Source organism: Salmo salar, chromosome ssa01, assembly GCF_905237065.1.
Source record: "Salmo salar chromosome ssa01, Ssal_v3.1, whole genome shotgun sequence".
Lineage (NCBI taxonomy): Eukaryota > Metazoa > Chordata > Actinopteri > Salmoniformes > Salmonidae > Salmo > Salmo salar.
Genome location: NC_059442.1, coordinates 151,520,180 through 151,546,705, shown reverse-complemented (window position 1 = coordinate 151,546,705; position 26,526 = coordinate 151,520,180). Strand labels below are relative to the sequence as shown.

At 42.7% G+C, this 26,526-nt stretch overlaps 4 protein-coding genes and 1 pseudogene across 10 annotated transcripts in view; 1 reads left to right on the top strand and 4 right to left on the bottom strand.

Annotated features, from left to right (window-relative positions):
* Positions 1-2,186: 2,186 nt before the first annotated feature.
* On the bottom strand, positions 2,187-3,546 carry LOC106568547 (tubulin alpha chain, testis-specific-like; annotated as a pseudogene).
* Positions 3,547-7,757: 4,211 nt separating this feature from the next.
* Positions 7,758-12,391, top strand: LOC106568441 (tubulin alpha chain, testis-specific). Its single transcript, XM_045692243.1, has 4 exons — positions 7,758-7,882; positions 8,126-8,341; positions 8,428-8,576; positions 11,785-12,391. Exons 2-4 carry the CDS (start codon positions 8,221-8,223, stop codon positions 11,803-11,805), a joined length of 291 nt encoding a protein of 96 aa, XP_045548199.1. The 5' UTR covers positions 7,758-7,882; positions 8,126-8,220; the 3' UTR covers positions 11,806-12,391.
* A 4,462-nt stretch (positions 12,392-16,853) lies between these two features.
* Positions 16,854-18,997, bottom strand: LOC100194618 (polyubiquitin). Its single transcript, NM_001139703.1, has 2 exons — positions 18,970-18,997; positions 16,854-17,724 (listed from the first exon to the last, which is right to left on the bottom strand). Exon 2 carries the CDS (start codon positions 17,715-17,717, stop codon positions 17,028-17,030), a length of 690 nt encoding a protein of 229 aa, NP_001133175.1. The 5' UTR covers positions 17,718-17,724; positions 18,970-18,997; the 3' UTR covers positions 16,854-17,027.
* Positions 18,998-22,512: 3,515 nt separating this feature from the next.
* LOC106568446 (protein-tyrosine sulfotransferase 2) lies at positions 22,513-25,966 on the bottom strand. Its single transcript, XM_045702345.1, has 9 exons — positions 25,952-25,966; positions 25,572-25,601; positions 25,231-25,349; positions 24,828-25,073; positions 23,968-24,124; positions 23,645-23,805; positions 23,335-23,533; positions 23,121-23,180; positions 22,513-23,016 (listed from the first exon to the last, which is right to left on the bottom strand). The coding sequence occupies exons 1-9, from the start codon at positions 25,964-25,966 to the stop codon at positions 22,984-22,986; spliced, it is 1,020 nt and encodes a 339-aa protein (XP_045558301.1). The 3' UTR covers positions 22,513-22,983.
* The window catches only part of sez6l (seizure related 6 homolog (mouse)-like), a 53,806-nt gene continuing 51,516 nt past the window's right edge, over positions 24,237-26,526 (bottom strand). For 5 of the 7 annotated variants that reach the window (XM_045692233.1, XM_045692225.1, XM_045692240.1 and 2 more), the window contains 4 exons: positions 26,287-26,340; positions 25,572-25,601; positions 25,231-25,349; positions 24,237-25,073 (listed from right to left, as the gene is read on the bottom strand). The gene's annotated coding sequence lies outside the window, so the exon portion shown is untranslated. The remainder of the gene's footprint in view (positions 25,074-25,230; positions 25,350-25,571; positions 25,602-26,286; positions 26,341-26,526) is intronic. The other 2 variants (XM_045692230.1, XM_045692234.1) reach the window with 2 other exon arrangements.

Here is a 26,526-nt window from a genome sequence, read left to right as displayed (position 1 = left end):
AAATGCTTATAATAAATATTTGTTTTACCAGTGATTCCAATCTATCAACATTTAAACATCCATCTTCCTCCATTTCGGCCCAAAATAAATGTTCCTCTTATCTTTTCCCAGCATAAAACGTTCATCTCCCGTCAATACCGGGATCTCCTTAGAGGATTTACTACCCATGTTGTTAAAGTACACTCGTATTTATTCTGCTTCTTCTCCCAATCTAGAATTTTAGAAGGATTATTCGTAAGAAACTTAAACTATGTGCTTTAATTTATAAAACTCTGGATCAAATACAATCAGTGTCTACTCGTTGTTAATCTTTATGTATGCTATTTACTGTTATTAATCTAGAATTTTAGAATTATTATTCGCATGCTTCCTGACATATTATTTATCTCACATATACGACTATAAGTTATACTTATTTTCCTGTCGTTCCCTGCGACTCTTGACTTTATCAATATATCTTTCGCACACGTAACTAATTATCTTTTTCCGTTATTAACCTAGATTTTGGAGAATAATTATCATGACACATTGATTCTATCTCACGCGTAGAAGACATACTCAGTCCTTCTCTCGACTTTATCAATATATCCTCTGTGTAACACCCATTAATTTCCTTAATTATCAATATAGAGTTATTCTGCTAGAATGATTGATCCCCCACACCGATACTGACTCATGTATAGACAAACACCGCAACCCGTTTTATTTTTAGGTTTTACTGCCTTTTTTTTTCTTTTTTTCGCGATTGTTGACTGGATTCTCCTCACATGCAATCACTCATCCCAGCATAATCACTCTCTCGAAACTTTATCTATAGAGGGGACTCTTGATCGGACATTAGGTCGCATACATATGCAACTATAAACTATTTTCCAGGGGCCGTAAAGCCCTAGTTAACAGCCTATTTATCTGTTGCTTCATGTAACTCTTGACAATAATATCTGTTTCTCACTCCGCCATATTAGGTTTCTCTTCTCCCATAGATATCAGACCTAAATAAACTATCTTTAGGTACCGACTATCCCCCTATGGACTCTTGACCCTTTTACTACGTTATCAGGTCTCACCATAAGCCTTAGTTTAGTTTTATGCAGTGGCCACAGTTGCCCAGGGTCGTTTCGGACCCTGCATCTCTTTCGAATTCGTATCCTTTTGAATTTACAACTGATTCCTGCTTTCCATTCGCGCAGAATAATTGATTCCCTTTAAAACCGTTTTCTCCACGCGAACTTCTGAAGCCAGGTCACCAGCTATAACATTCACCAATTTCAGCGTCTAACACCCAGAGTGCATTAAAATCATCTACTTGCTCCCGCCTTTCACTCTCACATCAATCGCTTTTGCCTTTCACTCTCACATCAATGTTTCCTCATTTAATGCCAACACCCAATTGTGTCCCTTATTCCATCATGCAATGCAGACATACAGGTGTATTCCTCATTTCATCATGTAATGCAGACTTACAGGTGCTTCACTCCTTTCATCATGCAATCAGACACAGATCACTCACTCCTTATTTAATGTAATCATACAGGTGCTATTCCCCAAAAGTATAAATAAAGCTTACTAACCTTGTAATTTGCAGCTGAGTTTTTCAATGTTCGTTGAATCTCGTCACCACCTCTGTCGCGTACCAGTTTGCCACCGGCCTGTAAAGAACCCACAGTGAAGGGCCAGGTCTTTGATTTACGGATATTTCATCCGCCCGTGCACGTTTCGGTGTCTCTTTGGAACGACAGCGGCAGTTTTTGAGATCCGGCTCGAAGGACCAATTGTTAGAATAATTTGATATCTTGATGATAATAATCAATAATCAATTCGCCTTGACTAATGCCCAAGGTTTGTAAGACAATGGGTTAAATAATTAGGCAAGGACTCAGCTTTCTGCAAAAGGTTTCTGTAGCTTTATTCAGAGAACGTTCTGAGGTCAGGATAACAAAACAGCCATTTTATAGTTCTTGCTTACTTACGCACATGCATTTACACACAAACTGTTGGTGACCTGCATCCCCCATTGACTTCCCACACTGTTTATCACTACCTAGCTCAGCCTGTTCTTTTCCCTCAAGGTTAGGAACCCTTTGAAGTTTTACTCCCTTTACCATCTGTCTCCTGCTCTCTACACTAATTACACACACACATTTCTTTCCCTCTCCAGTGGTTCCTGGACTTTCTGGGACTAATCAGACCAATCGATCATTACATTGATTATTCATTAACCATGCTGTATGACTAATAATTCATCATGGTTTATTGATTCATTTACCTTTATTAGATAATTCTCTTATCAGAACTCTTCTCTTTCCTCAGCCTCCCCTTCCACTGAATCTACTCCCACCTCTTCGTAGTCCTTCTCCAGGGCAGCCAGATCCTCTCTGGCCTCAGAGAACTCTCCCACATACCAGTGCACAAAGGCACGCTTGGCGTACTTGTGGTCGAGCCGAGCCGAGCCCAGGCCTCAGCGATGGCCATGGTGTTGCTCAACATGCACACATCTCTCTGGACCTTGGCTAGATCTCCACCTGGCACCACTGTGGGTGGCTGGTAGTTGATGCCAACCTGCAGGGCACAAACAAAAAAACAGTCTGAAAACCTGACTAACCAATAATTAACATGCCAAGTGCCTTAAATGTTTCTAACCATAGATCAGTGTGAATGAATGAATCCATTGCTTATTTACCTTGAAGCCGGTGGGGCACCAGTCGACCAACTGGATGGTGCGTTTGGTTTTGTGGCGAAGGCAGCATTGACGTCCTTGGGCACCACATCCCCACGGTGCAGCAGGCCATGTACTTCCCGTGGCGAGGGTCACACTTCATCTGGTTGGCGGGCTTGAAGCAGGCGTTGGTGATCGCTGCCACAGAGAGCATCTCGTGGTAGGCCTTCTCAGCAGATGACAGGTGCGTAGGTGACCAGGGGGAAGTGGATTCGGAGGAAGGGCACCAGGTTGGTCTGGAACTCTGTCAGGTCCACATTGAGGGCTCCATCGAAACGCAACGAGGCGGTGATGGAGGAGACAATCTGGCCAATGAGCCCATTGAGGTTGGTGTAGGTGGGACGCTCGATGTCCAGGTTACGCCGGCAGATGTCGTAGATGGCCTCGTTGTCAACTATGAAGGCACAGTCCAAGTGCTCCAGGGTGGTCAGGATAGAGTTGTAGGGCTCCACCACTGCTGTGGACACCTGAACACATACACAAGAGGTAGAACAGTCATCATTAGGTGTTACATAATGAAAATGTACATATCATACAGGGCTATAAAGTACAGTAAAAGTTTTGCTGATGTGGAAATCTACCAAATAATCATGTGAACAACTAAACATTAGCAGTACCTGAGGGGCAGGGTAAATGGCAAACTCCAGTTTGGACTTTTTGCCGTAGTCCACAGACAGTCTCTCCATGAGCAGCGAAGCAAAACCTGAGCCAGTTCCACCACAAACTGTGGAAGATCAGGAAGCCCTGAAGGCCAGTGCACTGGTCTGACTGGGGTGAGAAAGAACACAGGTTATGGATAAGTTTGGCTCTTTTTACTGACTGATCTCTTAACTTCTATGGGCTACGTGGGACACTAGCATCCCACCTGCAGGACACAGCCAGTGAAATATCAGGGCGGCAAATTCAAAAACAACAAAATGTCATAATTCAACTTTCTCAAACATACAACTATTTTACACCATTTTAAAGATACACTTCTCCTTGATGTAACCACATTGTCCAATTTCAAAAAAGCTTTACAGCGAAAGCAAAACATTAGATTATGTTAGGAGAGTACATAAACAAAAATAAATCAGCCATTTTCCAAGCAAGGACATGTGTCAATAAAACCCAAAACACAGCTAAATGAAGCACTAACCTTTGACGATCTTCATCAGATGACACTCCTAGGACATTATGTTACACAATACATGTATGTTTTGTTCGATAAAGTTCATATTTATATCCAAAAACAGCATTTTACATTGGCGCGTGATGTTCAGAAAATGTATTCCCACCAAAACGTTCGGTGAATGTGCACATCAATTTACAAAAATACTCATCATAAACGTTGACAAAATTATATAACAATTATTTAAAGAATTATAGATGGACTACCCCTGGATGCAACCGCTGTGTCAGATTTTAAAATAGCTTTACAGAGAAAGCACATTTTTCAATATTCTGAGTACATAGCTCAGCCATCACGGTGAGCTATACAGACACCCGCCAAGTTCGGGGCAACCTAAACTCAGAATTAGTATTAGAAATATTCTCTTAACTTCGCTGATCTTCGTCAGAATGCACTCCCAGGACTGCTACTTCCACAAGAAATGTTTTTGTTCCAAATAATCCATATTTATGTCCAAATACCTCCGTTTTGTGCGTACAGATCACTTATCCAAAGGCATAACGCGCGAGCGTAGAACCAGAGACGAAAAGTCTAAATGTTCCATTACCGTACTTAGAAGCATGTCAAACGCTGTTTAAAATCAATCTTTATGGTATTTTTAACATAAAATTGCGATAATATTCCAACCGGACAATAGCGTATTCATTCAAGGAGAAAAAGAAGGAACAGTGTGCTCGCGTGACTGCGCATATCCAATTCCTTTGTTGCCCAGGCAGTCCACTCAGAAACTGAGCTCCTATTATCTGCCCAGTGACAGGAGAATGCTCAAACCACTTTCTGAAGGCTTTAGACAGCCAATGGAAGCCTTAGGAAGTGCAACATAACCCCACGGATAATGTAGTTTCGAAAGGGACTAGAAAGAAGAACTACAATTCTCAGATCCTCCACTTCCTGGTTGACTTTTTCTCTGGTTTTTGCCTGCCATATGAGTTCTGTTATACTCACAGACACGATTCAAACAGTTTTAGAAACTTAAGAGTGTTTTCTATAAAAAAATCTACTAATAATATGCATATTCTAGTTTCTGGGCCAGAGTAGTAACCTTTTTAAATTGGGTACGTTTTTCATCCGGCCGTGAAAATACTGCCCCCTAGCCCAGACAGGCTAAGACTCAAAAATAATAATCTTTACAGGGCACCAGGACACCCTACCTGCGAACAATGAACTGAAAACTCTAAATAGTTATGATTCTACAAGCCTCTTGTTCACATGTCGTTCACCATAAAGGGCTTACTAGAGCTGTCATTTGTGAGACTTGTAAAGTCGTTCTTTAAACAATGTACATTTGTTAATTGCCAGGCATACAAATACATTTTTTTTTCTTGGTACACTTGTGAACGACTATTGGCGGAATGCATTGCTTAACTGCCTTGAGGGTGATAAGCACAATATCGTTTGCGAACTGCAGCACTCCAAACGATTCATTCTCGAATTTGTTGGGCAGAGGATGCACATGGCTTCAGCATTGGAAAACCTCCCTGGTCTTTGTGGTTGAATCTGTGTTTCAAATTCACTGCTCGACAGATAATTGTATGTGTGGGGTACAGAGATGAGGTAGTCATTCAACAACCATGTTAAACACTATTATTTCACACAGTAAGTCTATGCAACTTATGTGACTTGTTAAGAAAATTTTATTCCTAAATGTATTTAGGCTTGCCATAACAAAGGGGTTGAATAGTTATTGACATTTCATCTTTTCATTTTTTATTAATTTGTAAAAGAAATGTGAAAAACGTTGTCTGTTTATCTCAATTTAAAAATCAGGCTGTAACACAACAAAATGTGGAAAAAGTCAAGGGTGTGAATACCTTCTGAAGGTACTGTATTTGCTCTCTTGTCATTACATGCATTCTCTATTTCCAGCTTTCTAACTTTGTCTTTTAGGAAATGCAGTTAATTCTTGGTGATACCCTGATGCATTGTTAGTACAATCACCTTGTTTTTTCTGCTATTCCACCCCCAGTCTGACCTCCATGTTCCTCAGCTCCAGTCTCTGCTCCACCACAATGTCTGTCAGCACTCTCAGCTCAGTCAAGATCTCAGGGGTGTTGGTGGTGGTCTGGCGATTACTCTCTTTCTGGATCCTCTCTGCAGCATCAGTCCTTCAGCTGTCTCTAACCCTACTCTCTCTCTTATTCTTGTCATTCTCTCTGACCCCTCCCCTCTCTCCCTGAGCCCATGCCCCCAGGCCCAGACAGACAAAACAGCAACACAGAACCCCCCAGAACAACAGCACCCCTTATTCTGAAATTAGGCTGTTCAGAAATGTAGTCTAGTAAAGTACGGTATGAGGCTCAGTCGCCTTCTTTATACACTACTTACTTATTGAACTAAATGCATGAGAATTGAATATACACTACCTTTCAAAAGTTTGGGGTCACTTAGAAATGTCCTTGTTTTTGTTCCATTTAAAATAACATCAAATTGTAACTGGAAACGGCTGATTTTTTAATGGAATATCTACATAGGCATATAGAGGCCCATTATCAGCAACCATCACTCCTGTGTTCCAATGGCACGTTGTGTTAGCTAATCCAAGTTTATCATTTTAAAAGGCTAATTGATCATTAGAAAACCCTTTTGCATTTATGTTAGCACAGCTGAAAACTGTTGTCCTGATTAAAGAAGCAATAAAACTGTCCTTCTTTAGACTAGTTGAGTATCTGGAGCGTCAGCATTTGTGGTTTCAATTACAGGATCAAAATGGCCAGAAACAAAGACCTTTCTTCTGAAACTCGTCAGTCTATTCTTGTTCTGAGAAATGAAGGCTATTCCATGTAAGAAATTGCCAAGAAACTGAAGATCTTGTACAACGCTGTGTACTACTCCCTTCACAGAACAGCGCAAACTGGCTCTAACCAGAATAGAAAGAGGAGTGTGGGACCCCTGTGCACAACTGAGCAAGACAAGTACATAACTTTTTTTTTTAAACCTGTATTTTGTATTGTATCATTGTGGAGTGACACCGTTTTCTAGCTTTTCTTAATAGAAGAACTGTTCTACAAACCAGATTGAACCCTGTTGAATGGAAATCTCCAACACATTTCAGCTGTCTGTGGGGTGTTCTCTCCAACCCCCACTTCTCCTCCTCCTCCAAATTATTCTTGAAAATATATTGTCTTTCCATGCAGTTGAATAGAAAAACAATGGCTCAAGAACAACACACACATCAGAAAGATTAAATTCATGTTTTATTTTCACATACATCAGATGTGCTGTTCTACAGGGTCAGCCATAGTAGAGCAAACAAGGGTTAAAGCAATAGATTGTTCACCTTGTCAGCTCTGTTAGTCAAACCAGCAACCTTTTGGATACTGGCCCAACACTCTAACCACTAGGCTACTTAAGCACTTTGTCCAGCATCATTATTGGTAAGCCTATACAAAGTACTAAAGGACAGATTACTTTGGGCTAGATAGAAAATAAAAATGCTGCAGGACTAAAATAATTGCTTGATTTGAACAGTAGGCTACCAGTTCTTGGCTAGTTACAAGTTTACCAGTGAGTTTTTGTTAAAAATAAGATGTAGCTTTTTTTTCTTTGAGCTGAATCACAATCAAGAAACACAGATAATACATTAGTCCAATATTATCTGCTACACAAGTAGTAATAGCAGAAGGAAGCATGTATTCACCTCACTGACTGAGGTAAAATGGAGTTTAGTTCACTTGACCTTCTCAGCTATCAGAAAAAGACCATTCTGTCGTTTGAAAAGAAGTAATTTTTTTACACTTTATACCATAGTCCAATGGCAAAATAGAAAAGATTGATTGACATAGAGTTTGTTTGAATTACAGACACTTGGGTTGAAACAAAGGCGGGCTCATTCAGGGACCTATATAAGCTTGAATCGGCGATGTTTTTCAAAATGTTCGGCAGTTAACCGTTACAAGTTGCAGAGCTAAGGCAGACGGTTGTCAGCAGCCTATTCAACTGTATAACAAAACATTTTTTAACCTTAACTACAGGTCTTACTTTAAATAATCATTAGGGTAAGTTTTCTGTCAAGATGAGTGGTGGCTATAGCACAACTAACAAACCAAGTTTCGTCAAACTATCTAATGTTATGTAGCTAGCTAACTTAGCTAACTTCAAGGTAAAATTAAGTTGGATAACTAGTTGCTAACCATTCTGCGTAAAGTAGCTAGCTAACAACATGAAAGTAAATCTGTCAGCTTTGACACATTTATCTTGGGACCTAGCAAGCTAATTTATTGAAATTGTATTTGCCACAGCGCGAGTGCATCTCTATCCACGTTGGTCAGGCTGGTGTGCAGATCGGTAATGCGAGCTGTACTGCTTGCAGCATGGGATCCAGCCTGATGGGCAGATGCCCAGCGACAAAACCAAAGGTGGAGGGGATGACTCCTTCAACATCTTCTTCAGCGAGACAGGAGTGGGAAAACATGTCCCTGGTGCAGTTTTTGTGGACCTCGAACCAACTGTAGTTGGTAAGGACGAAATGAGCTAAGCTATGGTTACCATATGCTGTAAAAAAATATATAATCCTCCCTGACCAGAGAAGGATTTTTCATAGATGAGGTCCGCACCGGGACATACCGTCAGCTGTTCCACCCTGAGCAGCTCATCACTGGTAAGGAGGATGCCGCCAACAACTACGCTCGAGGCCACTACACCATTGGCAAGGATATCGTGGATTTGGTGCTGGACAGAGTTCGCAAGCTGGTGAGTAACGTTGGCTAGTATATATGTTTTTGTTAGCTTGAAGCCATGTGCTGCCAACGCCCAGTTATTTCACTTGACTAACAAGTCGTTTTTTTGTTAGCCCTCACAAAGAAGGGCACCTATTGATAGATGGGTAAAAAAAAAAATCACTTTGAATATCCCTTTGAGCATGGTGAGGTTATTAATTATACTTTGGATTGTGTATCTATACATTTACATTTGAGTCATTTAGCAGACGCTCTTATCCAGAGCGACTTACAGTAGTGAATGCATACATTTCATACATTTTTTTTGTTAGTTTTATTGTACTGGCCCCCCGTGGGAATCGAACCCACACCATGCTGGCGTTGCAAACACCATGCTCTACCAACTGAGCCACAGGGAAGACTGGACAGAACCAACCGGGCCGAGCGCAACATACTGGTAGAGTTCAAAGGTCAAATCATAACTCACAAACACCTTTAGCTTTTGTGTATAAACGTGCATCAATGCCAATGGGAGATTTGCACTAACATATGCTAGTGCAGGCCCTATAGAGAAGTACAGGGGCTGAGCAAGCAGGTGTGGGATGTTGGTGCTCTACTAAAGGAAACAGTGAGAGATGTTGTCTCGGAGACTGAGGACAGATCCAGACCTGTTCTTTTTGGAGTGTTTGTCCTTTCCTTTCTTCATTCCAAAGATCCTCATGATGAGGATGTTGAATAGTAGGGAGGAGGAGATCCTCACAGCCCAGACGGGGGAAATACACCCAGACACTACAAGATACAGGCGTCCTTCCTAACTCAGTTGCCGAAGAGGAAGGAAACCACACAGGGATTTCACCATGGGGCCAATGGTGACTTTAAAACAGTTAGAGAGTTTAATGGCTGGGATAGGAGATAACTCAGGATGGATCAATAACATTGTAGTTACTAGACAATACTAACCTAATTGATGGAATGAAAAGAAGGAAGCCTGTACAGAATAATATTCCAAAACATGCATCCTGTTTGCAACAAGGCACTAAGGTAATACTGCAAAAAATGTGGCAAAGCAATTCACTTTTTCTGAATTCAGTGTTATGCTTGGGGCAAATCCAATACAACACATTACTGTTATGGGTATGCTTGGGAGTTTTTCAGGATAAAAAGAAACGGAATGGAGAAACCACAGGAAAAATCCTAGAGGAAAACCTGGTTCAGTCTGCTTTCCACCAGACACTGGGGGATTAATTCACTTTTCAGCAGGACAATAACCTAAAACACAAGGCCAATTATACACTGGAATTGCTTACCAATAAGACAGTGAATATTCCTGAGTGGCCAATTTAGTTAAATCTATTTGAAAATCTATGGCAAGACCTGAAAATGGTTGTCTAGCAATGATCAACAACCAATTTGATAGAGCTTGAAGAATTTTGAAAAGAATAATGGGCAAATGTTTCACAATCCAGCACTGGAAGCTTTAAGAGACTTACCCAGAAAGATTCTGTCTGTAATCCATGCCAAAAGTGCTTCTACAAACATTGACTCAGGGGTGTGAATACTTACGTAAATTAGATGTCTGTATTTCCTTTTCAATACATTTGCAAAAATGTCAAAAACATGTTTTCACTGTCATTATGATGTATTGTGTGTAGATGGATGAAAATAACTATCTATTTAATCCATTTTGAATTCAGGCTGTAATACAACAAAATGTGGAGTAAGTCAACAGGTATGAATACTTTCTCAAGGCATTGTATATATTTATTTTATTGAACCTTTATTTAACTATATTTGAGTAAAATTAAGTTTGAGACAAATAATTATCTTCTCTGTATACGTCAATGATGTCGCTCTTGCTGCTGGTGATTCTCTGATCCACCTCTACGCAGACGACACCATTCTGTATACTTCTGGCCCTTCTTTAGACACTGTGTTAACTAACCTCCAGACGAGCTTCAATGCCATACAACTCTCCTTCCGTTGCCTCCAACTGCTCTTAAATGCAAGTAAAACTAAATGCACGCTCTTCAACCGATCGCTGCCCGCACCTGCCCGCCCGTTCAGCATCACTACTCTGGACGGTTCTGACTTAGGTATTTGTAGTTGTCCACATATTCTATGTGTCTGGTTAGACTGTAAACTCTCCTTCCAGACTCACATTAAGCATCTCCAATCCAAAATTAAATCTAGAATCGGCTTCCTATTTCACAACAAAGCATCCTTCACTCATGCTGCCAAACATATCCTCGTAAAACTGACCATCCTACCGATCCTCGACTGTCATTTACAAAATAGCCTCCAACATTCTACTCAACAAATTGGATGCAGTCTATCACAGTGCCATCCGTTTTGTCACCAAAGACCCATATACTACCCACCATTGCGACCTGTATGCTTTCGTTGGCCGGCCCTCGGTTCATACTCGTTGCCAAATCCACTGGCTCCAGGTCATCTACAAGTTTCTGCTAGGTAAAGCCCCGCCTTATCTTAGCTCACTAGTCACCATAGCAGCACCCACCCGTAGCACCGCTCCAGCAGGTATATCTCACTAGTCACCCCCAAAGCCAATTCCTCATTTGGCCGCCTTTCCTTCCAGTTCTCTGCTACCAATGACTGGAACGAACTGCAAAAATCACTGAAGCTGGAGACTCATATCTCCCTCACTAGCTTTAAGCACCAGCTGTCAGAGCAGCTCACAGATCACTGCACCTGTACATTGCCCATCTGTAAATAGCCCATACTGTATTTATTTATCTTGCACCCCAGTATCTGTACTTGCACATTCATCTTCTGCACATCAATCACTCCAGTGTTTAATTGGTATATTGTAATTACTTCGCCACAATGGCCTATTTATTGCCTTACCTCCCTTATCTTACCTCATTTGCACACACTGTATATATACTTTTTCTACTGTTTTATTGACTGTATGTTTGTTTATTCCATGTGTAACTGTGTTGTTGTATGTGTCGAACTGCTTTGCTTTATTCTTGGCCAGGTTGCAGTTGTAAATGAGAACTTGTTCTCAACTAGTCTACCTGGTTAAATAAAAAATGTAAGTTTCCTCTCCTATGTAATGACAGCCATGGGTCCCAGAGTGACAGCCAATGAGAAGCAGGAGGGACAAAGCTAATCTATACACAGTAATCTATACACACTGAATCCAGCTACAGCAAATATTACTCACTTTGGTTTTGAGAGATGGACTGTGCTTATCTCTGATTGCTTCTCCTTTGATGCAGGTATCTTCACAGCACCAGTGAGAGTGGTCTACTACTTCAGATTCACTGCCAGGGATTACAGATCTCCACAATGGATGGGTGTTTTTATTTTATTTTACCTTTATTTAACTAGGCAAGTCAGTTAAGAACAAATTATTATTTTACAATGACGGCCTACCCCGGCCAAACCCTCCCCTAACTCGGACGGTGCTGGGCCAGTTGTGCGCCGCCCTTTGAGACTCCCGATCACGGCCAGTTGTGATACAGCATGGGATTGAACCAGGGTCTGTAGTGACGCCTCTAGCACTGAGGTGCAGTGCCTTAGACAGCTGTGCCACTCAGGAGCCCTTTTTTTACTCTTTACCTATACGTCACTAGCCAGAGACTTATGTGGAATAGCGAACACAACAATGGTAGTGAAAGTGATTTATGCACATCTTTTGCAATGTCTCTAGAGCTGGAGGAAGGTAATGTGGTCTACTGATAAGAGAATTATCTAATAAAGGTAAATGAATCAATAAACCATGATGAATTATTAGTCATACAGCATGGTTAATGAATAATCAATGTAATGATCAATGTAGGGATCGATTATTCTGATTAGTTCCGGAAAGTCCAGGAACCACTGGAGAGGGAAAGAAATGTGTGTATGCAATTAGTATAGAGAGATAGAGAAGCAGATGGTCAAGGGAGTAAAACCTCAGAGTTCCTAACCTTGAAGGAAAGGAACAGGCTGAGCCAGAAGGTGATAAACAGTGTGAGAAGTTTATGGGGGTGGCAGGTCACCAACAGATTGTGTGTAAATGCATGTGCGTAAGTAAGCAAGAACTATATAATGACTGTTTTGTTATCCTGACGGCAGAACGTTCTCATGAATAAAGCTACAGAAACCTTTTGCAGAAAGCTGAGTCCTTGCCTAATTATTTTAACCCATTGTCTTACAAACCTTGGGCATTAGTCAAGGCGAATTGATTATTATCATCAAGATATAAAATTCCTTTAACATCTACATGCTTCTCCATGCGTTAAAATAACAATAACGAGGCTATATACAAGGCATACCGGCACTGATTCAATGTGCAGGGGTACAACATAGATGAGGTAATATGTACATGTAGGTAGGGGTAAAAGTGACAAGGAAATCAGGATAGATAATAAACAGAGTAGCAGCAGTGTATGTGAAGAGAGTGAACAGGAGTGAAAGTTTTTCTATGTGCGAGTTTGTGGCTTCAATATGCATGTGTGTGTTTTGTGTGTGTGAGCATATGTAATGTGTGTGTTTTGTGTGTGAGCATATGTAATGTGTGTGTTTTGTGTGTGAGCATATGTAATGTGTGTGTGGGGGGGTAGAGTCCAGTGAGTATGCATAGAACCGGTGCAAGAGAGTCAGTGCAAATAAAAAGGGGGTCAACTGTTCAGCAGTGTTATGGCTTGGGGGTAGAAGCTGTTCAGGAGCCTTTTGGTCCCAGACTTGGCGTTCCAGTACCGTTTGCCGTGCTGTAGCAGAGGACAGTCTATGACTTGGGTGGCTGGAGTCTTTGACAATTTTAGGGGCCTTCCTCTGACATAGAGGTCCTGGATGGCAGGGAGCTCGGCCCCAGTGATGTACTGGGCCGTACACACGCTACCCTCTGTAGCACCTTGCGGTCGTATGCTAAGCAGTTGCTATGCAAAGCTGTGACGGTGCAGCTGTAGAACTTTTTGAGGATCTGAGGGCCCATGTTAAATCTTGTAATTATCCGTGATCTACAAAAAAATATTGGGGGTGCCTGTGTAACCGATGTGAAATGGCTAGTTAGTTAGCGGTGGTGCGCGCTAATAGCGTTTCAATCAGTGACGTCACTCGCTCTGAGACCTGAAGTGGTTGTTCCCCTTGCGTTGCAAGGGCCGCGGCTTTTGTGGCGCGATGGGTAACGATGCTTCGTGGGGTGTCAGTTGTTGATGTGCGCAGAGGGTCCCTGGTTAAAGCCCAGGTTGGGGCGAGGAGAGGGACGGAAGCTATACTGTTACACCAGCAAGCATCTTTCTCATGTCAATCAGTCAAAGAGTTTCTTAACTATACTATACTGTATTTGAGTCAGTCATGTGCGTGGTCTAAATAACTCCACTGGCTAGTTTGCCTGTCTGTAAGCAGAGGGGCGGCCTGTACCGTTGATCCTGCTGCTCGGATTGGATAGAGTGATCATCCGATTATCAACTGTAAATTTATGGATATGATTACGAGTATGGCATGTCAGCACACCCCTAGAAATTAGTGTGTATGAGAGGCAATCAGCAGTAAGAGCTTTCACTTGGTCTATGGGGACATCTTGTGGTTAAGTATGAATGACATCCTTTTGCTGTAGGGAGGTACAGCATACCTATTAGCTATAATAGTGAAAATGCTTCTTTCCTGGTTTAAGGTAATCATAATCTAACAGTTGGATAAAAGCAAATAATGTCATAGTGATTACTCAAAGACAGGATGCATTTCAGGCATACTAACAAGTGCCTCTTCCAACAGTTCCAGTGCTGGTACCCACCAAAATACCTACTGATTCCAATGTATTACTTTTAATACCTGAAAATAGCAAATAAACCACTTTAACATCTATATACTAAACATCACTAAGTACACTAAATGACCAAAAGTATGTGGACACCTGCTTGTCAAACATCTCATTCCAAAATCATGGGCATTAATATGGAGTTGGTGCCCCCTTTGCTATAACAGCCTCCACTCTTCTGGGAAGGCTTTTCACTAGAAGTTGGAACACTGCTGCAGGGACTTGGTTGCATTCAGCAACAGGAGCATTATTGAGGTCTAACGTTCCAATTCATCCCAAAGGTGTTCGATGGAGTTAAGGTCAGTGCTTTGTGGAGGTCAGTCAAGTTCTTCAACACCGATCGACAAACCATTTCTGTTTGGACCTCGCTTTGTGCACGGGGGCATTGTCATACTGAAACAGGAAAGGGTCTTCCCCGAACTGTTGTCAAAGATGGAAGAACAGAATCATCTAGAATGTCAATGTATATGTTGTAGCGTTGACTGTCCTTCACTGGAACTAAGGGGCTTAGCCCAAACCATGAAAAACAGCCCCAGACCATTAATAATCTACCAAACTTTAGTTGGCATTGTGTGTTGGGGCAGGTAGCATTCTTCTGGAAATCCACCAAACCCTGACTCAGTAAAATCAAAATTGTTGCATTTTGTTCAGTATACCTGCTCTCGACCTCTGATTGCTCAGCCATGAAAAGCCAACTGACATTTATCTGCATTGCTTGCCGTATGGGGTTTCAGGCTAGGTTTCTATATAACCACTGATGTCGGCCGATGTAAAAAGGGCTTTATAAATAGTGATTGGATATACAGTTGAAGTCGATAGTTTACATACACTTTAACCAAATACATTTAAACTCCGTTTTCATAATTCCTGACATTTAATCCTAGTAAAAATTCCCTGTCTTAGGTCAGCTAGGATCACCACTTTATTTTAAGAATGTGAAATGTATGAATAATAGAGAGAATGATTTATTTCAGCTTTTATTTCTTTCATCACATTCCCAGTGGGTCAGAAGTTTACATACACTCAATTAGTATTTGGTAGCATTGCCTTTAAATTGTTTAACTTGGCTCAAACGTTTCAGGTAGCCTTCCACAAGCTTCCCACAAGTTGCATGCATTTTGGCCCATTCCTCCTGACAGAGCTGGTGTAACTGAGTCAAGTTTGTAGGCCTCCTTGCTCACACTTTTTCAGTTCTGCCCACAAATGTTCTATAGGATTGAGGTCAGGGCTTTGTGATGGCCACTCCAATACCTTGACTTTATTGTCCTTAAGCCATTTTGCCACAACTTTGGAAGTATGCTTGGGGTCATTGTCCATTTGGAAGACCCATTTGCGACCAAGCTTTAACTTCCTGACTGACGTCTTGAGATGTTGCTTCAATATAGCCACAATTTTCCTCCCTCATGCCATCTATTTTGTGAAGTGCACCAGTCCCTCCGGCAGCAAAGCACCCCCACAACATGCTGCCACCCCCGTGCTTCACGGTTGGGATGGTGTTCTTCGGCTTGCAAAAATAACGGTCATTATGGCCAGTTCCATCAGACCAGAGGACATTTCTCCAAAAAGAATGATCTTTGTCCCCATGTGCGGTTGCAAACCGTAGTCTGGCTTTTTTAATGGCGGTTTTTGAGCAGTGGCTTCTTCCTTGCTGAGCAGCCTTTCAGGTTGTCGATATAGGACTTTGTACCGGTTTCCCCCAGCATCTTCACAAGGTCCTTTGCTGTTCTGGGATTGATTTGCACCAAAGTACGTTCATCTCTGGGAGACAGAACGTGTCTCCTTCCTGAGAGGTATGACGGCTGCGTGGTCTCATGGTGTTCATACTTGCTCACAAGTACAGATGAACGTGGTACCTTCAGGCATTTGGAAATTGCTCCCAAGGATGAACCAGACTTGGGTCTACAAAAAAACTAAATTCCCCCTGAGGTCTTGGCTGATTTCTTTTGATTTTCCCCATGTCAAGCAAGGAGGCACCGAGTTTGAAGGTAGACCTTGAAATACATACACAGGTACAGCTCCAATTGACTCAAATGTCAATTAGCCTATCAGAAGTTTCTAAAGCAATTACATCATTTTCTAGAATTTTCCAAGTTGTTTAAAGCAGTCAACTTAGTGTAAAATTCTGACCCACTGGAATTGAGAGATTATTTCACTTATAATTCACTGTCTTAACAATTGTTGGATAAATGACTTGTCATGCACAAAGATGTCCTAACCGACTTGCCAAAACTAGTGTTAGGAAATTTGTGGAGTGTTTGAGAAACGAGTTCTAATATCTCCAACCTCAGTGTATGTAAACTTCCGACTCCAACTGTATAGTGTACCTCCAAATGCACCACCTATAGTTAATGTCAAGACCTTAAAGTAGTTAATAACTTCAAAGACTAAAAGCACAAGGTATTTAAATTAGGTTTAACAGAGGCAGTTTTAGTTATGCGCTGAGGCAGTAGTACTTCAAATTAGAAGCTGGCAACAAAAAAATATATACAACCAGGTGCTATTCAAATACGTAAATATTTTACTACAAATGACAACCAAACAATATCAGGAATGCTTCAACTTTATTGAAATAAAAAAAATAAGAGTTGGGGATTAGAGGTTAGGGGAAGTCAGTGGTGGGATTGGAGTGAGGTCAAAGGGTGGGGTTGGAGGTTAGGAGGGATTTTGGGATGAGGGAAATTGGAGTTAAGATGTGACATTGTTAAGAGTATAAGTTAACTAGTTGCCTCCACGAAGACGCAGGACCAGATGAAGGGTGGACTCCTTCTGGATGTTGTAGTCGGACAGGGTGCGGCCATCTTCCAGCTGCTTGCCAGCAAAGATCAGACGCTGCTGGTCTGGGGGGATGCCCTCCTTGTCCTGGATCTTGGCCTTGACGTTCTCGATGGTGTCACTGGGCTCAACCTCAAGGGTGATGGTCTTACCAGTCAGGGTTTTAACGAAGATCTGCATACCTCCCCTCAGACGGAGCACAAGATGGAGGGTGGACTCCTTCTGGATGTTGTAGTCGGACAGGGTGCGGCCATCTTCCAGCTGCTTGCCGGCAAAGATCAGACGCTGCTGGTCTGGGGGGATGCCCTCCTTGTCCTGGATCTTGGCCTTGACATTCTCGATGGTGTCACTGGGCTCAACCTCAAGGGTGATGGTCTTACCAGTCAGGGTTTTAACGAAGATCTGCATACCTCCCCTCAGACGGAGCACAAGATGGAGGGTGGACTCCTTCTGGATGTTGTAGTCGGACAGGGTGCGGCCATCTTCCAGCTGCTTGCCGGCAAAGATCAGACGCTGCTGGTCTGGGGGGATGCCCTCCTTGTCCTGGATCTTGGCCTTGACATTCTCGATGGTGTCACTGGGCTCAACCTCAAGGGTGATGGTCTTACCAGTTAGGGTCTTCACAAAGATCTGCATCTTGACACTGGGGAGGAGAATCATGTTAGACTATACTAACCAAACCTAAAATGTCAAATAAACAACCAGGCTATACACAATTCACATTATAGGTATCAATCTAGTATGCATAACAATTCCCGAGATGCAGTGGGTCAACTTCTAGATAGGGTAGAGCAAAGCTCCTCCCATTGGAGGTAGTACTCAGCTGACGTTTACAGTAGTAGGCTTCAGGTGCCACCATTTTAGAACAAGCTCCATCTAGTGGCTGTCATTTTGTCATAAAACCTATGTCGAGTCCTGAAGTAATGACTAGCTAGCTGACCATTTCAATTTATGGGGCTGTATTTTCATTTGCAGTCGAAACGTAATATTTTGTAATAAATTAAACTCCCCTACGCTTATTTTACAGCAAAATATATGACTATTACTGACCGATAAACCAAGCCGAGATGATCGCTGGGTTTAGGTCTCGAGCGCGGTGTTTTAACGGGATGCGTTCGTTAATTCATTTTGCCATCTACTCCGATTTAGGAGCAATCGTCTGGGTATGCCAGAGCGCATAATAACTGATGAATTTACAAACGCGCAACACTTGAATATTGCCGGTGTTGAAAAACTACGCGTAATTAAGTTGCTAGCAGCACAGTTAACGTTTGTCACCAATGCTCTAGATAATATGAACAGCCTAAGCAGCTCTGCTATGGTGAGTAAAATGGTCAGTGAGGAGTTCCAATTCGTGTATGGAAGTAGCTAGCAAGCCAGTCAACGACCCAAGCTGTTGTGATGCCAGAATGGTCCAATCAACCCTAATCCTCGCTCCGTGAGCGAAACGCTCTGAATTTACGAACTGACAATCTTACAAAGCTCTAAATTTACTAACACCCAGAGAGCACTGGCACTCCAGATTGAATTTACAAAAACACATCCACTGTTAACGTTAGCCTCCCCCCCATCTATATAAATATCTAGCTTGATTCAAGAGTTAACCAATGTCTACTGTTGAGCGCCTTGTTTTAGCTAGTTAGGAAGCTAGCCAAGACTATATCCAGCCAGCTAACTTTATTTTAGTAAATAACTACTGTAGTTAGCTAACGCTACCAGAAAGTTAGCTCGTCTATCGTCGACGTCTATTCGTCCATCCAAAAAAAGTACATTCGTACATCACCAATAATAGGAAAAGCAATGAACTACCAATTAACATTACGCTGAACTAAGGGTCTTTGTGAAAAATGTTGTCATTCGTGCTCATTTTGGATAATAACCTACTTACAAACAAATTATCAACGCCACTGTTCTTCAATCTTCTGGAAACGAGGCTGTTATCGCACACAAAGGGCTGTGTTATTTATACATGGCCGTTACGTATCCCTCCACCATTACACCATATGGAACTATAAACTGCGGATTTAAATAAATATCGTTAACCATATGGATTGTGGATAAAATGAACTAACTCCACGACATGTATGACATTGAAAATGTTCTATATGAATGTTTAATCTTTAAGAAATTCTGTAAGAATGGTCATATAAAAGAAGTCGTACATTGGCGGAGGTAGAAATATGCAAAAAGAGTGAGTCGTCGTTCTCTAGCAACGCGCTGAGCAGTCAAAGCGAGTCCATTCACAGATGTCGCAGAATGAACCTTGCCAGATAGTAAAATCGATTGTGTTTTAGATAGTTAGGAATTTATGTCAGAAACAGTGAGGTAGCCAGAAATTCGTTGGTGGGTGGGCATGCAACAATTTGGGTGCACAGTGACATATGCCTCAATGCAGTCATATTAGTAGGTTATTAGGGGTCTTTCAGTTAGTTATTTTTGTCATCCCGTCCCTTGAGTGTTTGTCAATCCAGTTAATCTGTTCTGTTATATTTAATAAAAAATGACTAACCCAATGTACTTCTTGCTATGACTTCTATCTGATGGTGTTTGCATGTTTAGGTAAAAATACAAATAATGTTCTGTTTGGAACACTTACAAGTAACAAGCTTCTTTTTTTTTAAACCCAGGCCCACTCATGCCTCAGTAAATCCTACAGTTTTGCTACATTTCCAAGCAGCAGTATAGTTAGTGTAGGAGATCAACCAGGGAACAGTTTTTGAATCAAAACATGCAGTATATGCAAAGAAGAATGTAACAGAGATTGGACAGTTTATTTTAGGTCATATCATTGATTTAATAGAAACAAATTATTTACAGCATGGATCAAAAATGTAATTCTACACAAACAGGCACAGTCATTCCCCACTCCCACCCCCTTATAAAAGACTCCTTATCCTAACATCATCCAGCTTATATCTAGCTAGTCTCGTGTTGCCATGAGGACCCCAGTGTCCTATCTGGAACGTGAAGTCACAAGCTCGGCTGGTTGGCTACTGCATAGCAATCTAGTGGTGCCAAAAGCCCTGGTCTGCCCTAGAAAGCTTATCTAAATTACAATCGCCAAAACTGCCCATTTTTTGAGGGGGACGCTCGTTTTGGGCTATAAAATTAGATTATTATGATGAAGTTCGATGCCCACTATGAATTATTTTAAAGTTTGCTACAAATCAAGATATTTAATTATATAGTGATCCATTCTGACTACTACATTTGTTGTCACACAGGACCACGTGCTGATATATGAATCACGGGCCTGCAGGCTATGAGGAGGATTGCGCCTTCTTGCCATAGACATTAAGGTTGACTCTCTCAGGCAGGATGAAAATGATTACATCGGCCGTGATCCTTTGCTAGTTATGTCCACTTTCACCATGATCCTTAGCAATCTTTTGGTGCCATTCAGCCCCATTCAGCTATATGGCACGCTTCAAATTCAAATACTTCCGGCTTCATGCGCTATCAGGACATTTCCATAGGAATACGTCTATTGGTTTCTGGTTGCCATACCTCCAAAATCACATCATTGTCACGCCTCTCTTGGAGGTCTGGAGAATTTTGTATTGCAGAAACGGTTTGAATTGTCCACTGATTTTGACTGGATGTTACATTTCAAGAACCCTCCCCACCAAATGCCGGTAGAAGGGGTGTGTTATGTGCCTCACCGTTTTCCATCCAGTTACTTGTTGCCTATGTTAGTAAGTTCTAGTTTTCAAGTTATCAAGTGTGGCTGACAGTCTGCAATTTATATTTAAATGGTAAAGTCAAATGTCACAACTAGAGCCTGAGCCTTACCCATGCCTGTGACGTTCAGGCCCAACCCTACCCAGGCCTGATTGCTTCTGCCAAATTTAAGGCCCAACCCAACCCGGCCCTGCCCGAAACCCGAAATCAAATATATCTTCCTGGGTTAGTAAATCCATTAGCTGCTCTTCAGCTTGCACCCAATTGACTACCATTTACTCCTTGAAGGAGAGCTCTCCTTGTCCTCGAATTTCCCAGAATGCACCGCACAGCCCACTGACGTAGCATGGGCAACGATTCAAATGGAGTTTCCCAATCTCCTCAAAGTATATCTGGCTCTGGTCAACGAATGAAGAGACATGAGAGAGCAGTTAGTTGTTAGCTTCTTTTGGTCACTCTAAACGCCAACAAAACTCAAGGAACATCATACTGTTTGGGAAATAATCTCTCCTGTTTTATATTTGACGAGGTTTACGCACCTCTGACTACATGTTATGATCTTAGTCAGATATGACTGCACTGCACAGCAGAGCATTGAGCAAATGGCTTATCTTCAAAATGTTAGTGATCAATTTAGTAATACCTGAGCCCTACCCGTACCCTAGTTATTTATGAAAAAACAGGCCTTATCCTGCCCTAACCCGATGTATAACGTTGGGCCCGTTGGGATAGGGTAGCAGAGATCTACAACACCTTCTAAACTGCTCTGGTGAGAGGCTGAGGTTTTTTTTAAACATCAGACTGTTACTATGGTTACCTCATGGCTCATCAGTATGATCGAAGTCGCCCAAAAAATTACGCAATAGTCTTTACAAGCCAGACTGTTGAATACAATTATATTTACACTTACTTTACCGGTTGTACATGCTGTTGGTCCTTTTGGCGGTAGGAGGTGGAGATAGGCTATCCACAGGAAAGGGTTGTTTAGACAACTTTTTGTGGTGCTTGTGGGTTCTGTCACTTGTATTTTCATTCTCTTCACGCAGAGCATGTGATGCACAATATGTCAGCAATGTAACCGAATGTAACCGAACATAGTCGACTGAAGCATGCATCGCAATCAGCTGTGGTTTGGTTAGACTCGGTTACCTCTCAATCAGCTGTGGTTTGGTTAGGCTCGGTTACCTCTCAATCAGCTGTGGTTTGGTTAGGCTCGGTTACCTCTCAATCAGCTGTGGTTTGGTTAGGCTCGGTTACCTCTCAATCAGCTGTGGTTTGGTTAGGCTCGGTTACCTCTCAGTCCGCTGTGGTTTGGTTAGGCTCAGTTACCTCTCAGTCCGCTGTGGTTTGGTTAGGCTCGGTTACCTCTCAATCAGCTGTGGTTTGGTTAGGCTCGGTTACCTCTCAGTCCGCTGTGGTTTGGTTAGGCTCGGTTACCTCTCAATCAGCTGTGGTTTGGTTAGGCTCGGTTACCTCTCAATCCGCTGTGGTTTGATTAGGCTCGGTTACCTCTCAATCCGCTGTGGTTTGGTTAGGCTCGGTTACCTCTCAATCCGCTGTGGTTTGGTTAGGCTCAGCCATATTGTGCAAGTGTTTGTAACCTGCGAATTATATCAGTATTGAAGATTTTATCCGGAAATACCAACCATATACAGACCAGCGTACTGAAAGTCTGGCTAATAACATTTGTAGATATTTTGTCTCAGATTACCTCCTACATAAGGACAAAATCAGCGGACAACAGGTAAAGTAAGTTAAAAATAAGTTTATTCAACATTCTGACTTGTAATTGGATTGTTCAGGAATGCTGAGCCTACATGTTAGAGACGATTGTGTAAGTAATTAATTCTCGGATTCTAAAAGAGCCTATTTTTTCCCTTGTCTCCTTTCATCCACATGGTTTCTGGCGGCACTTTGATATCACCAAAAATATAGTGAAGATTATTTTGTTTTTGTAAGGAACCCAAAAAACGGAGGCATTGGGAGAACCTATTCAAGTAAGTAAACACATTTTTGAAATGTAAAAAAACGATGTAATATACTTTTCTCCATTGTACATCACTTCTTCCTATCAATGAGGTCTAGAGCACATGCATGGTTATGCCCTCTGACTGTGCTTGGTGCTTAGCCACCAGCCTTTTGGTTGATGCTGTTGTCCTCCCTGAGAGGATAATCAGGGGTCATAGGTCAGGGGTGACCGTTGTTCCAGGCACTGACCCGGTCACCTCTCTGTCTGTGAACCTTTCATGGACATCTAAAGAAGGATGTAGACAGAACCAACACTTAGTTCTATACTAAAAACAGTCAATCAGTAGTCGCCTAGACATTGAGGAAAGGTGGTTTTTCTGTTAGACTCACCTGGGGACGTCCTTTCAGATGTAGGCTTGCTACAGGAGTTTTAAAGTCTCCCCTCAGAAGCTACAGAGAGAGGACATAAGGTTTACATCAGCAAAAACCTGTGTGTGTGTGTGTGTGTGTGTGTGTGTGTGTGTGTGTGTGTGTGTGTGTGTGTGTGTGTGTGTGTGTGTGTGTGTGCGTGCGTCCGTCCGTCCGTCCGTCCGTCCGTCCGTACCCTTTGTGTGTTGTTGAGGAACTGTGGGTCAGGCTGTCCGTAGTTAGGTGGGTTGGCTCTGGGGTCGTAGCCTAGTCTCCCCAGCATGGGGGCGATAGCGTCCATGTCTGCCATTACGTCTGGGGGCATGTGACCTACCCACCGAGTCAGAGCGTCTAAGTTCACTGGCCTCATCACCTGGTCTGTGGACCGTTCCGTTCTGTGACACAAACACACACACAGTAAACACACACCAAAACAGCAAGACTCCTCTGAGTCTTTGTGATGTAGCATGGCCTTGTCACCTTCTCTGACATTCACTGATACACACTTTGACAGTGAGACTCCTCCAGGTTTTCCTATAGCCTCTTCGTGGTGCAGAACCCCCTCGTGCCACGGCAGACCCAGGAACGTTAGCACTGTCTGCAGGGTGGAGCGAGGGTGGAGGACCAGGCTCTCATACCTCACAGCCAGGCACCTCTTACTGCCCACCTACACACACACACACACACACACACACATGGTTGGTTATCACTTTCCACCTAAACACACACACAAAGATGCGCACTCACACACATGCAGGCACAGATGCACTGCATGCACGCACACACGTCAGGCACCACTCTCCACCCACCTAAACAGATACGTACACACCTGCGTGCACTGTGTCAGCATGGCCTGTGTGGCTCGGCTCCACTTGGCCAGGCAGTCCCTATAGCTGGAGAGGTCAAAGCCACCGATCGTCACGCGACGCGAAATCATAGAGTGCACCGCCGCTCGGCCATCTCTCAGCATCAACAGGAACTTAGAGCTGTAGAAAGAGAGAGAGGAAGGACGTAGAGGTGTGGCGGGATAGAGGAGGGAGAGAAAAGTTGAGGAGAAAGTACTTTACAACTTTCCACCCTAAGCACTACTCATAATTCTAGCTAACCCCGGTTTCAGGCCTGGAGAGGAGGCGGAGTCAGTGAAAAAGTAGATAAGTTATCTCCTGTTCTGTCAGGACTTTGAGCTCTGGTAATCAGTTATACGATGTGTTCTGTAGGAGGTAACCAGGCTGCCTAGTGAGTCACTAATGAGTTGTACTGTCTATATTGCTCACATGGGTCAGCATGTGAAAAGCCACACTCGATCACACCATTATGTATGGTGACAGAGGCTTTTGCGTCAGTGTACACTCATCAAAAAAGGTTATATCTAGAACCCAAAAGGGTTCTTCGGCTGTCCCAATAGGAGAACCCTTTGTAGAATCTTTTTGGGGTCCAGGTAAAACCCTTTTTTGGTTCCAGGGAGAATCATTTTGGGTTCCATCTAGACCTCTGTGGAAAGGGTTCTACATGGAACCCCAAAATGTTCTACTTGGAACCAAAAGGGTCCTACCTGGAACCCAAGAAGGGCTATCAAAGGGTTATCCTATTAGGACAGCCGAAGAACCCTTTTAGGTTCTAGATTGCACCTTCTTTTCTAAGAGTATGTGTGTGTGTGTGTGTGTGTATAGTAAAGTAAGTCAGACCTACTTGGGAAAAAGGTGAGCGAGGTACTTAGCGCTCTTCAAAGTAAAGGGATCTTTATTGCAGAGTAGAGGTGCTGACTCCCCATGTCCTGCTATGATCTGAAGGAGGAAGGCAGTGACCGCTCGGTCCAGGACCTTGGTGCTGACCCCCTCCTTCTCAGCAGCCCAGCCCAGCTTTAGGCCCAGTATCCTGGGCACGACCCTCGTCTCCTCCCCACACCGTACCGCAGGGTGGGCGTCCAGCATGGCCCTACACAGTGTGGGAAATAAGACGGAGATCAAAATGACAGGGTACAGAGGTAAATACATACAGTATATAACCATATTGTGTGTCAGAATAATACAAGTTCAGTACATTGGTATATACAAGTAAATAAATACTTTCCTCCTCCTTTCTCTTGTCATACCTCATCAGGGTGGTCCCGGAGCGAGGCACCCCTCCCACAAACACCAGGGGAACGTCAGAACTGACCCTCCACCCGTCCCGGACCAGCACGGTCACAGGTTCGCCCGCACCCTGGGATGGCTGCCAGCAAGGTAGAAAGAAACGCAGGAACTGGGTCAGGGTGGAGATTCCACCCAGGATCAGGAGCCCTGTTAACACCCTCCGTGCTGACACACGCATCACTGATGGAGATGGTTGTGCTTGGTCATGGTCTCTTGGTCATAGCAGGAGGCCAACTGTGTGTGCTGCTATTTTGACCAGGTTTTTCTTGTAGAACAGATTTTAAATTTCAGTGAGACTGACCTTGTTGAAGTAAAGGTAGAGAGGTACTTTCTGGAATAGAGGGAGAGAAACAAGAGGGACAGGAAATTGTACATCTCATATCTGTACATCTGTTTTGAGCTTCATAAAAAAAACTCTCTCTTCTGGGAGCACTGCAGAACACTCGTGTGTTTTTCTGAGAGGAACTAGTCTGGCAGGTTTTTAAAAATGTCCACTTCCTCCTCATACTGTATCTCTGCAACAGCCTGGAAATGTTTTTTGTTTTACAACAGAAATCTTACTACAACACACCCAGGGCCTATTCCTGCACAGGTGAAATCTTTTCATGGCGTAAATGGAAAACATTGTTTGTGGGATCATGATGCAAATATCAAAGGGTAATGCAGGGGATTCAAACAAACCTCGTGTCTGGTCATGCTCTGTGTTGCAGCAGAGTTACAACTATATTATTATTCACCAAGTCAGTGCCTGTCTCAGTAAATATGAAATGCAAACTTCATATGGTCTTATCAGGGATTCTAGAACCTTCGCTGTCACTCCAGTAATCACAGTCAGAAATAGAACACAGATATACAGATAGACCAACCTACTCAGAGATAAAGGGAGAGAGAGGGAATGTGGAGGGGACAGAGTGAGAAAAGGACGACGGTTGAAAGGCACAAACAAGCAAGAAAAGGAAAATAAAGTACACAATCTGTTAACATAAAAAGAGAGAGCGAGAGAATGTTTTCTGTACCTTAACGGACGGAAGAGGAAGCTGAACTGTGGTGAACTAGTTTGAGTGTGAAGCCTGGTGCAGAACAGAGTGAGTTGATGGGGACGGAAGGAAGAATGAAGTAGTTAGAAAAGAGGTTGAAGCATTGTCAGGACTGATTTCTCTGACCCAGTAGGCCTTATTCTGTTTTTATCTCCATGCTAGAGAGGACAGAAGTCACCCCACTGGGCACAATGTCAATTCAACTTCAATTCCACATTG